Here is a 13,688-nt window from a genome sequence, read left to right on the forward strand (position 1 = left end):
CAAACTAAACCCCACAAAAGCCAATATAAATAGACCACACCAATTACTTCATTTATCAAACAACAAACAACAAACAACAAACAAATGGAGTTCTCTCTTCTCTTTAATGTTTTTGCCCTAGTTTGCATCCTTATTGCATCCGCCCTCACGTTTTGGCTCGTGAAGCCGAAATCCCTCGTCGGTTCGCTTCCTCCGGGTACCATTGGATGGCCTATAATTGGCGAAAGTTTCGAATATCTTAAGAAAGGATGGAATGGGAAACCTCAAGAGTTTATACATGAAAGGATGGCCAAATTCTCTCCTCAAGCATTCAAGACTTCTCTTTTCGGGGCACAAACCGTCGTGTTATGTGGTGCAGCCGGAAATAAATTCATGTTCTCTAATGAGAATAAACTCGTCACAGCTTGGTGGCCCGCGTCTATTGATAAGGTTCGAAAAAATATCAACAAATTTATTTGAAAACATTTTTTTTTTCTATTTGGATATGTGATTAATTTCTTGTTACTTTTATAGATATTTCCATCGTCAAATCAATCTTCGTCAAACGAGGAGATGAAAAAGATGAGGAAGCTCCTTCCACACGTCCTTAGAGGGGAGGCTCTTCGCGACTACGTAGGAACAATGGACTCCATTGCTCGTCGCCACCTTGACTCTGATTGGTCTAACCACGATGAGGTCACCGTCTTCCCCCTCGCTAAAATGTACACATTTTGGCTCGCATGTCGCCTTTTTATCAGCATTGAGGATCCCATACACGTTGCGAAGTTCTCCAAGCCCTTCGAGCTCATCGCCTCGGGAATCTACTCAGTCCCCATAAATATCCCAGGCACGTCATTCAACAAGGCAATTAAGGCATCCGAGCAAATTAGAAGGGATCTTAGAATCATTATCAAGCAACGAAAGATCGACTTAGCCGAGAACAAGGTCTCACCTACACAAGACGTATTGTCCCGCATGTTGCTTACACCCGATGAGGACGGTAAATTCATGCACGAGATGGATGTCGCGGATAAAATATTAGGATTGTTGATAGGAGGACACGACACCGCTAGCATTACAATCACGTTCATCGTCAAGTATCTCGCAGAGTTGCCCGAGGTCTACGACGAGGTTGTTAAGGGTAAGTACTAAAATCGATCTACCTATAAAATGTAGGTTTCATAATTGATTCATAACTTACATGCGAGTTTTATTGATGTGATGCAGAACAAATGGAGATAATGAAATCTAAGGAACCGGGAGAATTGTTGAATTGGGACGACATGCAAAAGATGAAATACTCGTGGAACGTAGCATGCGAGGTGTTGAGACTTAACCCTCCTCTTCAAGGAGCTTTTCGACAAGCTATCGCGGATTTCACTTACTCCGGATTCAGCATTCCAAAGGGATGGAAGCTCTATTGGAGTGCACACTCGACTCATAGAAACCCTAAATACTTTTCCGATCCCGATAAGTTCAACCCATTGAGATTCGAAGGGAACAAACTTACACCATATACTTATGTCCCATTTGGAGGAGGGCCTCGAATGTGTCCGGGAATAGAGTATGCTAGGTTGGAGATTCTTGCATTCATGCATAACTTGGTCACGAGATTTAAGTGGGAAAAAGTGATCCCAAACGATATTGTCATCGTCAATCCTATGCCCGTCCCCGAAGGTGACCTACCGATTCGCCTTTATCGTCGAGAAACCTAAATTAAGTATATGATATAGTCGCGATATTTAAATATGCATAGAAAGCTAATCAAACCAAAAAATTCACATATATTTATTTAATTTTGAATCACGGAAGTAAAAAATCTCTCGTGTAAAAATGTCGAGGACTAACCTACTCGAATTTCAAAAACCGAAAGCACATGTTGATTGTGAGAAGAGATACATGTATGCTTGGTACTTAACTATAATCTTTTATTTTTCAAATTGGATTACATGATCATGTAAATTTAATGATTAATTTGTTTAATTATATTGTTTCTATATATGTAAATGTAATGTCGACCCTATATGTAGTATGTACTTGGTTAAATAAATTACATTATTTGGAAATATAAATGGTTGTTTTATTATATATAAAACATGGTGGAATTATTATTTGTCACTCTTTGGATTTTGTGAGTCAAACTTTGAAACAGTCATTTAAGATTCAAATTTTAATACTTTTATTGTGGGCGGCTTTTGACCTTAATGTATTTTTTTTAAATACTTTATCACACTTGTTTTATCAAGGTTGGATTAGTAGACGAATGTTTCTACAAATGTAGAAGTTTGAGTATCATATCACATCTAAAAGTTTCAGTCTCCTATAATCCTATTGCAAAAGCCAAAAAAATCTAAATAGTAAATTTGTTAGAAGAGTGAAAAAGAAAGGAATATATAGTATATATATTTAGGAGGATAGAAATATTTATTCATGAGTTACATTATTAACTATAAGGATAGAATAATATATAATTCCCTTAAGTTAAAAGTGGAAGAAAATTAAACAAATTGAGATCGGGAATTAAATCTTGAAAACACCCGCATGATAAGATTTAGTAAAAATGTCAGCAATCTATGCTTGCGAAGAAATATGAATCAATTGTATGATACTATTAATAATATGATGTTATGTCAGATGACAATCAATTTCGACATATTAATTTGGTACGTTCGTGGAATACATCATTATGAGTTATCTGTATTGCACTATTATTATCACCAAGACCGGACTTAGGGTAAGGCAATATATACAGTTGCATAGGGTCCCCAATTTTTAATATATAATAGTATTATATTATTAATCTTATTTTTTCTTTTTTTCAAGGTTTTGAAAACCGTTTCGTTCATCAACCCGGTTTTTGTGTTGTACTTCGGTCTGACCGGTTCAACCGGTTAAACCACTGGTTGAACCGGATTTTTTTTCTTCATTTTTTTAAAAATAAATTTAAATATATTAATACAACAATACCTAAATTAAAACCAGTTTACCCACATCCAACAATCAATCAACAATACCTAAATTAAAACCAGTTTACCCACATCCAACAATCACTCAACAAATTCAATACCAATAATTAAATTGAAGCAATAAACAGTCAGCAAATCCATTAAACAATAAGCAAATTAATAAACCCACACATCACATTGAAGAACCCTAATTAGTAATTACAATACCTAAATTAAAAAACCCTAATTGAAGAATGAATCCTAATTGCATATTCATTGTTTGTTGCTCATTCTCTTTTAAACCCTAATTAAACAATGAATCCTAATTGCATATTCGGAAATACTACAAGAATTCATACTTACTGAAGATCTGAAGAAGAACAGTCGAAAATTTGACAAACAAATGTAGATCTGAAGAACAGCCGAAGATCTAAAGTAGATAATCGTCTTTCTCCTTCGTCTTCAACCTTTCTCCTTAGTCATTTCTTTCTTTCTCTCTGTTTACTGTGATAAGTTAAAGCAAAAGATAAGTTAAAGCAAAAGCAAAAACAAAAGAAAAAGTAATAATAATTAATAAATATAGGCTCACAGAGCTCACAGCTAGTAAAGTACTGAGTACAGACAAAAAAAAATAATTAAATATTATTATAATAATATTATAATAATAATTATATAAAATTTATATAATTTACCTTTCCAACCGGAAAAAACCGGTTTGTTTTTCAGGTTAAGCCGGCCGGTCGGACCGGATTTTGACCGGTTCAAAAGGTGACCGTTTTGAAGGTAAAACCCGGACCGCTCACCAAACCGTTTCGCGGTCGGACCGGTTGGACCGCCGGTCGGACCGGTTAGACCGCCGGTCGGACCGCGTATTTTAAAACCTTGCTTTTTTTCCATTTAATATTAAATATATATTATAATATATATATATATATATCTTTTTTATCTCATTTTTATCTTCTTTTTTTCGTATTATAATATATTAAACACTTATATATCATTTTATATTATTAATCTCTTTTTTACTATTTTAGGTGCCAAAAAATTAAATTTGCATTGGGTTCCAAATTCTCAGGGTCGGACTTGATTATCACATAAGAGATGAATAGTAGAGGATAAAGGAACATTCATATATTGAAATAACCATTGTAGCCAGAGAAACTTAAAGGTAATATCTGCAAGATATTCATATTATATACTAGAAAGAAAAATAACAGTTTGTTTCTTACTTCTCCATGAAATGAGAAATATGCCAAGAAAGAAAAATAGTCAGTAGTGGATCGACGATCAATTGAATCCTATGCCCAATCAGTTTAAATATATGCTCGTAACTCTAGAAAAAAAGAGTGAGCAAAATCCAGTGCAATAAATAAATTAAGTTCCTTTAATGTAACGTAATATGTGAAGAACAACAAATAAGTGAATAGTACGAGAAGATAACATAAATTGACTCACAATATGGACATCATATGCAATATTTGGTCGAGTGACAGGAAGGTATACAAGACTACCAATTAGTTGTCAATAGAGTGTTTCATCACTTAGTGGAGTACCATCAAGGAATCAATAGCAGACAATTGCTCCGTGAAGTAAAAGGGTGTACTAACAATTTTTGTGTCAAGTAATACCGGTCCGAGATATGAGATCAGTTGCATACTTAGCTTGTGATAAATAATAACCAGATTCATCGAAAGATACTTCAAGTCCTAAAAAATAACTTAAAATAATACGTTATAATAAGATAATGAACGTTTTGTCCATCTTTTATAAAAACAATTCAAGTTTAAATCTCAAACCATTGCGACATAAAAACCCACGACTATAAATTTGTCCAATACATATAGGCTAGCTAGTCATCCTTTAATTATTAAAATGATTTTAATATATATATTTTTCTTCTATTTAAGCGTGGAATAGTCCTACTTAGGTTATTATGATTATGAAAGGAAAGGAAAGATTTGAATAATAATATCATAGAGCTGATTGCGGACTTGTAATTAAATTTATAAATTATTTCACAAAATGCATGGGGGGTTGTTGATAGATCTAAGCCATTTCAACGGTCAAAATTTCAAAGTTTGGAACATTTGAATGTTATATAGTCTCATGAAACATTAAAATCTTTCTAAAATAATTAGGTAATGACGTCATTCCACACTCTTTTTAAGTACCTTTCTGTCCAAAAAAAACATAAGACAATTAGACCTAATTATTTGAGGACAAGTCACCATTTTAACTTAATAATTGACTCCTTACATTTTATATGATCGTGAATTATTAAAAGAAATAAAAAATGTATATACATTTTCAAATAATTAAAGTTATGTTAGAAAGGTTAAAAAGTCACTAATATTATTTATGTTAATGAATAAAAGAAGCTATTTAACTGTTTTTTTATAAAAAAATAATTCTCATCAGCACCTACTTTGAAGTTTTGGGGCTACTTTTTATTTTATTTGTATGTTAGGCTTGTTAAAATTATAATTTGGATTATTTGAAAATAATGATTGTATTGATTTTGAAAAGGTTTATAATATTTGGTAAAAAACTAAGGGATTTTTTTTTTTGAGGAAAGGGATTTTTGGGTTTTACTTGAGTTTTATCCTAAAATCTTTAGTTGAATAAAAATTAGGAAAAAATTGGTTTTTAAAATTTGAAGACTAATTTACCCTTTGACTTTAGAGGATATGATATAGGTGAGAGAATGATGGTTTAGAGAGAAGATAAAATTAGAGGGTAGTTTTGATATTTAAATGATAAAATTATTTGATTTGATGGTTGATAAGATGTTTGAGATTTTGAGATAAAAACTGAGTTTTATCCTAAAAACTGAGTTTTATCCTAAAAACTGAGTTTTATCCTAAAACTTTTTCATCAAACCGAGGCCTTACGGGTATTAATATATCAGATAAGAAAAAAATTAAAATAAAAGGTTATTTTAGTATTGTGTAATAAATGGTGTGATTTGCTAGAAAAAATAAAAATAAAATTATGTTTTTTGGATTTAAATTTTTTTAAATAATCTAAAACAGAACAACATATTGAAAACATATTTTTGTTTTTAAATTAACAAAATAATATAATTTAATTAATTAAATGTTTCGGCTTAACTTTTTAAAAGTTCCATATAGTGATAATATAAATTAAGAGACCTCATAAATTAGTATCTATAAAATTAAAATTAAATAATTAATAATCTATATACCAAATTGTTTAAATAGTTTAAAAAAATAAAATTCTCAATAAAAAAAGTTTAAGGATCATCAACATAATCATAGAAGGAAAATCATAGATTTAAAAAATGATTATTAACACAATCAAATATATGAGCAATAAGACCTACAAACAATTAAGAATAATATTTCAAATTATAAAAATTATAATAAACATAATGTCTTATGGAACAAAATGTACTACCAACTTAAATTGAGTTAAGAAACGAGATATTATCGTCATTGAATGAGTTAAGAAATATGGATTATTTAACTTATCTGGAGTTTTTTTTTTTAAGATAAAAATGAGAATTTTTGTAATATTATTGAAACTTCAAACTTTGTTGTTCAATCCATTCAATTTTATTAATTATAAAACGTTCAAGATGTAAGATAATCTTTATATACCTTTCATAATATATATATGGGCTAAGAAAGCCCAATTGTATACTCATCAATGGTTGGTAAATGGGCTAGGCATGGCCCAATAAATATCTCGATCTCTCTATTCTATTCGTCTCTCTAAGGCTTAGGATATGAACTTTGCTCAATAATAATAATAATAAATAAATAAACAGCAGAAATAAAAATAAAAATTGAGTAGAGTTTGTACTCATATTTTATATATTCTCATTCATACCCCCTCTAAATTTCAAAGACTAAATTTAAAATTCTTAATTACTTGTGATTTCCAATGAGAATGGTTTGATCCATGATTTTTGTTTTCCCATCCGATCTCAAATCAATCCGATTTTGTCCATAACAAATATTTATTTATTTTTCATATTTTATAAGAATTTTAAATTTAAACTATTACAATAATATAAATTTTTAATATATAATAATAAAAATTCTATTTATCAATTTTTTTTATTACAGTAGACAGCGTCCTGCGAGTACTATCCGAAAACAAACTGAACGAGAATAGTAATAAAAAATAATCTCAGAAACAAAAGGAATCAGAGATTTGGGAGGTAAACGCATCCTCTATCCCATTGTATAACTAAATCATTAGTTTTGAGTGATACTCAAATCCTATCGATAAATCAATATAACAAAATCACAGGTGATTGAAACAAATTAAATTGAACTACTAAGTAATATGTCAAATAATTTTTCTTATGATGAATTAATTTTTTTATAAATAAATATAATATAATTTGACTTCACTTTCTCTTCCATCCACGAATCTATTCCTTACATTTGAAGGCAACCCACCATGCATTCACGAGATCCATCCAATTCCAGTCTTTTTCTTTTACTATAACAAGAGGATCTTATTATTTAACTTAGATATATAAAGTGAATCAAATTAAAGTTTAATGACTAATTTAGACTTTTTACACAAGTTAGATACATTATTTCATTTTTATTCATTAATAGAAAATGTGGTTGTTTGCTCAACAACTTCACATGTATAACAAGATTCATAAATTAAAGAGCTTGTAAAATTAAACTTTATAATATTTAGAAACCAAATTAATTTTATAAAAATTCAAAGATCTTCACATGTAAAAAATATTTATACGATTTTTAAAATATAAATGGTCGTCCCGAACTATGACCTTAATATTTGTAACTTTCGAACCAGCTAAAATCTGGTCTAACCGGATTATTCTCTCGAAAATTTCCGGTTGAAAAGGTTGGCCCAATACATACTAACTAGTTTTATTTTAACGGGGAATTGATCGACCAAAATTCGCCAAAAGAACCTGGTCGATGATCAAAACAGGTTTTAAGAAGTTAATGGTATCATAAATAAATGTTTCAGATTTAAATTGATCCCATTGTCTAGTAAAATTTAAAAGCATATTTGGTATCTTTTTCCAAATTATAGGGACTCTTTTAAACATTTCTATTCAATATAAAATGTAAGTCACATGCATGCAATAATAAGCCTAATTTATAACCCCTATTCAAAAGCTTCCCTTTACCGGCGCCGGCATGGAAGAAACCTCCGCCGACGACGAAGGCGTCAACAAGAGACATGTTACCTTCGCGATCCCTGCCGAAGCCGACGCCAATCGCGTACCTCTGCTTCTTCAACGATCATACGCAAGGTCCAAATCGCTCATGTATGACGATCTATGCAGTTTTCGAATAATCCTAAAATGGTGTGCTCTCGATCATTCCTCATATTCCGGCAAGGTCATATCATACCTTACGTTTACCTTCCTCGCCGTCTTAGTTCCGATTATTATCTGTGTCACTGTCAGAGATACTTCCCACGATAATGAAGGAGGAGTTGAGAATTCAACATGGTTCATGATCATCAATAAGTTAGTACAGCTGCCTGAATCCGCCTTGGCCGGAATTTCATTCCTTACTCTATGCCGGTAATTACTTGTATCATGCTAAATTTTACATTTCCTAGTTAAAACAGAGTGATCAATCACTCTGTAATTTGAACAGATTTTTCCGGCAATATGGACTCAGGCAGCTTCTATTTCTAGACGCTCTTCAAGACGATACAAGATTTGTACGTTTTGGATATGCCCGTGCGTTAGACAAAGCCTTCCGTCTTCTTTCCTGGCTTCTATTACCTTCTTTCATTGTGGAATTTGCTCATAAAGTAGTCTTCTTCTCGACTGTTACAATCTGCACTCCTGGTGTTCCACCAAATGCTGTAGAGAACACTTTGGCGTTTGTTCTTGCCTTAGCTTCTTGGCTTTACCGAACAGTTTTGTTCTTGTTGGTCTGTGTTCTCTTTAGACTGACTTGCGAACTTCAAATTCTGAGATTTGAAGGTTTCTATAAGCTTATGGATGTTGGTCATGACGGGTCGAGAGCAGATGAGATATTCGAAGAGCATTTGAGAATAAAGAAACAGTTATCTGTAACAAGTCATAGATATAGATTCTTTATTATAGCTTGTATGGTCACCATTACCATCAGTCAGTTTGTAGCTCTGTTTTTGGTTCTTACTTCAAAGTCGAGTAAAACCTTCTTGAACTCCGGCGATCTAGTGGTAAAAACATCTTGAACATCATCATCATCGTACATTCATTAATTGGTTGAGATTGTAACTGAAAAGATGAAGATCATTGATACAGGTTTGTTCAGCTGTTCAAATTAGTGGATTCTTCTTGTGCCTAATGGGAGCTACAAGGATTACTCACAGAGCTCAAGGTGTTGTGTCCATGGCTACTAAATGGAACATGGCTATGGCTATGACTTCTTCCCAAGAACAGGAGGAAGAGACTATCGAGGAAGATGACGAAACAATAAAGTTTCCTTCACCCAGTTCCTCGGAGTCGGATTCAGATGTAAATATGATCAAGATTTGCTCCCATGAGTGTAATAGCTTCCGAACCCGGTTATCACTAGGTTAGTTTTCTTACCATAGAATCTCATAGATTCATAATCATACTTAAAATCTCAATTTTAACCGAAAGATTTTGCAGTAACATATTTGCAGCACAACAATGGAGGAATAACACTATACGGGTATGCACTTGATCGCGGATTGCTTCACACCCTTTTTGCCTTCGAGTTCTCTTTGGTCCTATGGATTCTCAGTAAGGTTGTCGTTTTATCTTGATGAGTTTAGAAATCATTTTACACTAAAACTACTATTGTCTAATAGTTAGAGATATTTCAAATGTTCAAAAGTATCAGAAATCTTCAATAAAAACCCCACCTGTATAATAACTAACAGTTTTAACTTCCATCACCAAAATCCAAATAAGATTCAAAATAAGAAGATTTACTAATCTTCAAAGTAGATCATCATCGACAAAACAAGGATCAGATCATGCAGTTTATCGAGGGTTTCAGTCAGATTTCCTAATCAAAATAAGATCATCTTCGACAAGCAAGGATAAGATCATGCAGTTTGTCGAGGGTTTCAGACAAATTTCCTAAACGGGCGATTACTTCATCCCCGTTTAGCCTAGTAACATCAATCTCATCAGCATCCATGTTCTTGGGGTCAGCCAATTCAATATCACCCAATTGATTACATCCACTTCCTTCAACAATAGCATTGATAACCTCAGAATTCTCGCGAAGTTTCTCAACTAGAAGTTGCTCGATTTCCTCCACACTGTTTGGATCGAATTGATCATCTGATGGTTCTTCAGGGGGAGATGGAGGAGAAGGAGGAGGAGATGGTGGAGGAAGATTTACTCTTTTGTTTGTACTTCGTTTCTGAGAAGTTCCAAATTTCTGATTTGAAATCTGCCTCAGATGCTGCTGCGGAGGCTGCCTTTGCTTCTTGTAACCTATTATGAAAATCATTAAGATATGGCAAAAGAAAGAACTTTTCATCATAGCAGGGAAAACCCAAAACTAAAACCCTAGTTTTCATGTAAAAGCTACAGAAAGGAGAAACCATGGTACCTGACTGAACAATAACATCATCATCCACAACAAGTTCAGGATCTGGATCGGTAACTAGGTCAGCACCAACAGTGTTTTCAATAATCGGCAAGACTCGAGACATTTCTTTAAACAATTCCAAATCAAAGCTATCAGGAAGACGAAATTCCTTCCTTTTCTCTTCAATCATAGACCAATAAGACATTGATTTCTCCTCCTGATATTTCTTGATCTTATTGTAATCGCCGAGAATAGAGTCCCATCGACGGCGGACTTGATCTAGGCTTCTGTTAGCCATGAGGGAATTGCAATTTTGAGCTACGATTGTCCATTTCTGAAATGAAGCAAATGCGTTCTTACATTCGAGTTCAACGGCGCCGACCTCGTTTACAAGGATCAGTGAATCTTGTACGGTCCAGTTAGGTGCAACCTGAGATCGAGTTCGTCGAGAGGCAGGACCGTGGATCAGTATATCTCCTTGATTCTCCATCCTTTTTTCGGGTTCTTCTCTTTGTGACCGAGAGCTAGAACTGTGAACTCCTTTTCTTTCCCCTAAAGCTAAAAATCCATGGCCATGGGCCTTACTTGCAAAAGGGAACAAACAAAATGTTTGGGCTTTTGTTTTCTTTTTTTTATCATAACTGCAAATATAATGAAACAAATGCCTTGTTTGAAAATTAGTTTTTTTTTGGTATCTCGTGCAATGAATCCGTGTAAAAAGTCGTTAAAAACTCTTCTTGCACGGTGAACGATGAGAAACTTTTTCGAGTGTCTTTATGTTCGTAGTTGTGTTTAGGGTTGGTAGAATTTTTTGTTTTTTTTGTATCTTCGAACAGAAGTTTGCTCAATTCGAGTTTTTGTAGCATCTAGCACATTTCCTCTCAAAATGAGGAAAAGCGAAACTAGAGGGGCTCGACATGTTGAGGGTCCGAAATAGTTGTTTTCTCTTTCAATTTGTTTCGATACGACTAAAGGGTGGAGTCAGAATTTGAAATTTACCATAATTATTTTTTTTTTACAAAAACTAATCTACAAATTTCATACAGGTGTGGCCCTCCGTTTTAGCCTATAAGTGAGTGAATAAATTTCAATTTCTATTTTAACCCTATAAATTAGAAACACTGAGTGAATAAATTTTAATTTTTCAATTTAGGGATAGTTGTTATTGTTAGGGATTTTTTAGAGTTAAAAAGTATTAATATATTTTAATTAAGCTTGAATAAATTATATAGTTTCTAAGAGGAACTTAGTAATGAATTGTGATTCATCCTTGAATATGTGACAATGTAGGTTTAATGATTTTTTTTTTTTTTTTTTGCTTGGGTTGATATTTTGTATTAGATACGATTCAAAATCTTTCTTTTTGTTTAGTGGATATTTTATTATTATTATTATTATTATTTTTTTACTGATATCTAATCGGCTAAACTGAACTATGAAAGGTTTTTTTAATCAAGATTTAGTGACCGAACAATTAGATAAAATTAAAAATAATAATAATCATATTTGGTTCAATTAAGAATTGATAACTAAAACAATCTCTTAATAAATTAGTCCATGATTGTATAGATATTTACAAGATATTTTCATTAAGCCTATTTATATGAAAAATAAAATAAAATAGCATCACTTTGTATTCCTCCCCATGTAACCATCCTTATTATATGTATATAATATGTGTCTTTCAACCTTTTTGTATTCCTCCCCATGTAACCATCCTTATTATATGCATATAATATGTGTCTTTCAACCTTTTATCCTCTATACTTTAATACAAATTGTGTAGCCCGACCTTAAACAATTGGTTTTTAATTGTCCGACAAATAAAAACCGATATCAATAGTTTAGTTGTGCATTTCATTTAAACGCATACTTTTAGCGCGAAAAAATCAAATCAAGACTACACATATTTTATCTCTTCTTGTAATCTCACATATAACCAAGCCTAAAATCAATATGATGATATCAATCTTCAATCAAAACCAATTTCAAGCAAAACTTCCATTATCAAAATTCAATTAAGAACATTTGCAAAGTATAAAAGTACATTCTTCTACAATTGATTTGGTACTTCACAATTAACTCTATTTTCGACCAACAAGGATCAATTCCCGAAGTTTGTTCAGTTCTTCAGTGAGATCTCCTAGACTCGAGATCAGCTCATCCCCATCTCGCCTAGTCTTCAATCTGCTGGACCCGGTTCCCTTCACAATTCGATTGATAAGCTCAGCCTTTTCACGGAGTTTGGCCATCAGAACTTGCTTAGTTTCCTTAGGAGACAGTTCTTTGGCAGGTTGAGGATTCACCCTTTGCTTCTTAGAACCTACATATGAATATCATTCAGCAGATTACAAACCAAATCAAACCAAACAAAACAAATCACAGAACTTGTAAACCCTAGAACACAATTTCAACATAGTAGGCATCAAACCCTAGTTTTCATCACCAAATTGCAAGCAAGAAAGTACCTGACTCGAAATCGTGGTCGATATCAGCCCTGTCTTCCACGATCTGCTTGACTTGAGAAATTTGTGTAAACAAATCCAAATCAAAGCTCTCGGGAAGACCAGATTCAACCCTCTTCTCATCAATCATAGACCAATAAGAGGTTGAATTCTTCTCCTGATGGTTCTTGATCTTATCGTAATCAACGAGAAGAGAGAACCATCGGCGGCGGACCTGACCTAGGGTTCGGTTATCCATGACAGAATTGCAGTTTTGGGCTACGATTACCCACTTATCAGATGAGGAAAGCTTACCCTTACATTCGACCTCGACAGTGCCGACCTCCTTCACAAGGATCATTGAATCTTGAAGGCTCCAGTCACATGCAACCCGAGAATCGGTCAGCCGAGAGGCAGAGCTGTGGCTTTGAGAATTCCCTTCCTTCTCCATTTTGGATGCCGCCGCTTGGAATGAAGAACACGTCTATTTAACCTATCACCGTCGGGAATTCCCATTTTTGATTGGTTCTAGGGTTTCAATTTCCTCCGTTCCCCCCAACTACCTAATTATGTTCTTTCATTGCTAGAAGAAAAGTAGAGGGGAATTGGATATATATGTATTTATTTTTTATTGATAAATATAATATATTAAAAAACAAGAGGTGAAATTTCCACCTAAATCAGCTAATAGGAAATTTAGCAAATTTTGGTGTTGAAAATGAAGAACTAATCAATGAAATTGTTGAAGGTAGGTCTAGCCAATCGAATACTAAGATAAACGGGTTCAA

At 33.1% G+C, this 13,688-nt stretch overlaps 4 protein-coding genes across 4 annotated transcripts; 2 read left to right on the forward strand and 2 right to left on the reverse strand.

Moving 5' to 3' along the window:
• LOC124942469 (beta-amyrin 28-monooxygenase-like) lies at positions 1-1,927 on the forward strand. The gene is made up of 3 exons (XM_047482982.1): positions 1-429; positions 514-1,120; positions 1,207-1,927. The coding sequence occupies exons 1-3, from the start codon at positions 85-87 to the stop codon at positions 1,692-1,694; spliced, it is 1,440 nt and encodes a 479-aa protein (XP_047338938.1). The 5' UTR covers positions 1-84; the 3' UTR covers positions 1,695-1,927.
• A 6,031-nt stretch (positions 1,928-7,958) lies between these two features.
• On the forward strand, positions 7,959-9,733 carry LOC124942510. Its single transcript, XM_047483031.1, has 4 exons — positions 7,959-8,472; positions 8,549-9,104; positions 9,190-9,463; positions 9,541-9,733. The coding sequence occupies exons 1-4, from the start codon at positions 8,081-8,083 to the stop codon at positions 9,675-9,677; spliced, it is 1,359 nt and encodes a 452-aa protein (XP_047338987.1). The 5' UTR covers positions 7,959-8,080; the 3' UTR covers positions 9,678-9,733.
• A 5-nt stretch (positions 9,734-9,738) lies between these two features.
• On the reverse strand, positions 9,739-11,025 carry LOC124942511 (trihelix transcription factor ASR3-like). The gene is made up of 2 exons (XM_047483032.1): positions 10,478-11,025; positions 9,739-10,359 (listed from the first exon to the last, which is right to left on the reverse strand). Exons 1-2 carry the CDS (start codon positions 10,944-10,946, stop codon positions 9,938-9,940), a joined length of 891 nt encoding a protein of 296 aa, XP_047338988.1. The 5' UTR covers positions 10,947-11,025; the 3' UTR covers positions 9,739-9,937.
• A 1,515-nt stretch (positions 11,026-12,540) lies between these two features.
• Positions 12,541-13,351, reverse strand: LOC124943010. The gene is made up of 2 exons (XM_047483578.1): positions 12,925-13,351; positions 12,541-12,779 (listed from the first exon to the last, which is right to left on the reverse strand). The coding sequence occupies exons 1-2, from the start codon at positions 13,349-13,351 to the stop codon at positions 12,541-12,543; spliced, it is 666 nt and encodes a 221-aa protein (XP_047339534.1).
• Between the last annotated feature and the right edge of the window lie 337 nt (positions 13,352-13,688).

This window comes from Impatiens glandulifera, chromosome 6 (assembly GCF_907164915.1).
Source record: "Impatiens glandulifera chromosome 6, dImpGla2.1, whole genome shotgun sequence".
Taxonomy (NCBI): domain Eukaryota; kingdom Viridiplantae; phylum Streptophyta; class Magnoliopsida; order Ericales; family Balsaminaceae; genus Impatiens; species Impatiens glandulifera.

Bases quoted from the DNA above. Each gene is read 5' to 3' on its own strand.
- LOC124942511 (XM_047483032.1), bottom strand. From the start codon at position 10,946: ATGGAGAATCAAGGAGATATACTGATCCACGGTCCTGCCTCTCGACGA. The intron at 10,360-10,477 runs GTACCATGGTTT...TTTTCATAATAG, and splicing joins TGATGTTATTGTTCAGTCAG to GTTACAAGAAGCAAAGGCAG.
- LOC124943010 (XM_047483578.1), bottom strand. From the start codon at position 13,351: ATGGAGAAGGAAGGGAATTCTCAAAGCCACAGCTCTGCCTCTCGGCTG. The intron at 12,780-12,924 runs GTACTTTCTTGC...ATTCATATGTAG, and splicing joins CGACCACGATTTCGAGTCAG to GTTCTAAGAAGCAAAGGGTG.
- LOC124942469 (XM_047482982.1), top strand. From the start codon at position 85: ATGGAGTTCTCTCTTCTCTTTAATGTTTTTGCCCTAGTTTGCATCCTT. The intron at 430-513 runs GTTCGAAAAAAT...TTACTTTTATAG, and splicing joins GGCCCGCGTCTATTGATAAG to ATATTTCCATCGTCAAATCA. The intron at 1,121-1,206 runs GTAAGTACTAAA...GATGTGATGCAG, and splicing joins CTACGACGAGGTTGTTAAGG to AACAAATGGAGATAATGAAA.
- LOC124942510 (XM_047483031.1), top strand. From the start codon at position 8,081: ATGGAAGAAACCTCCGCCGACGACGAAGGCGTCAACAAGAGACATGTT. The intron at 8,473-8,548 runs GTAATTACTTGT...TAATTTGAACAG, and splicing joins TCATTCCTTACTCTATGCCG to ATTTTTCCGGCAATATGGAC. The intron at 9,105-9,189 runs GTAAAAACATCT...TCATTGATACAG, and splicing joins TGAACTCCGGCGATCTAGTG to GTTTGTTCAGCTGTTCAAAT.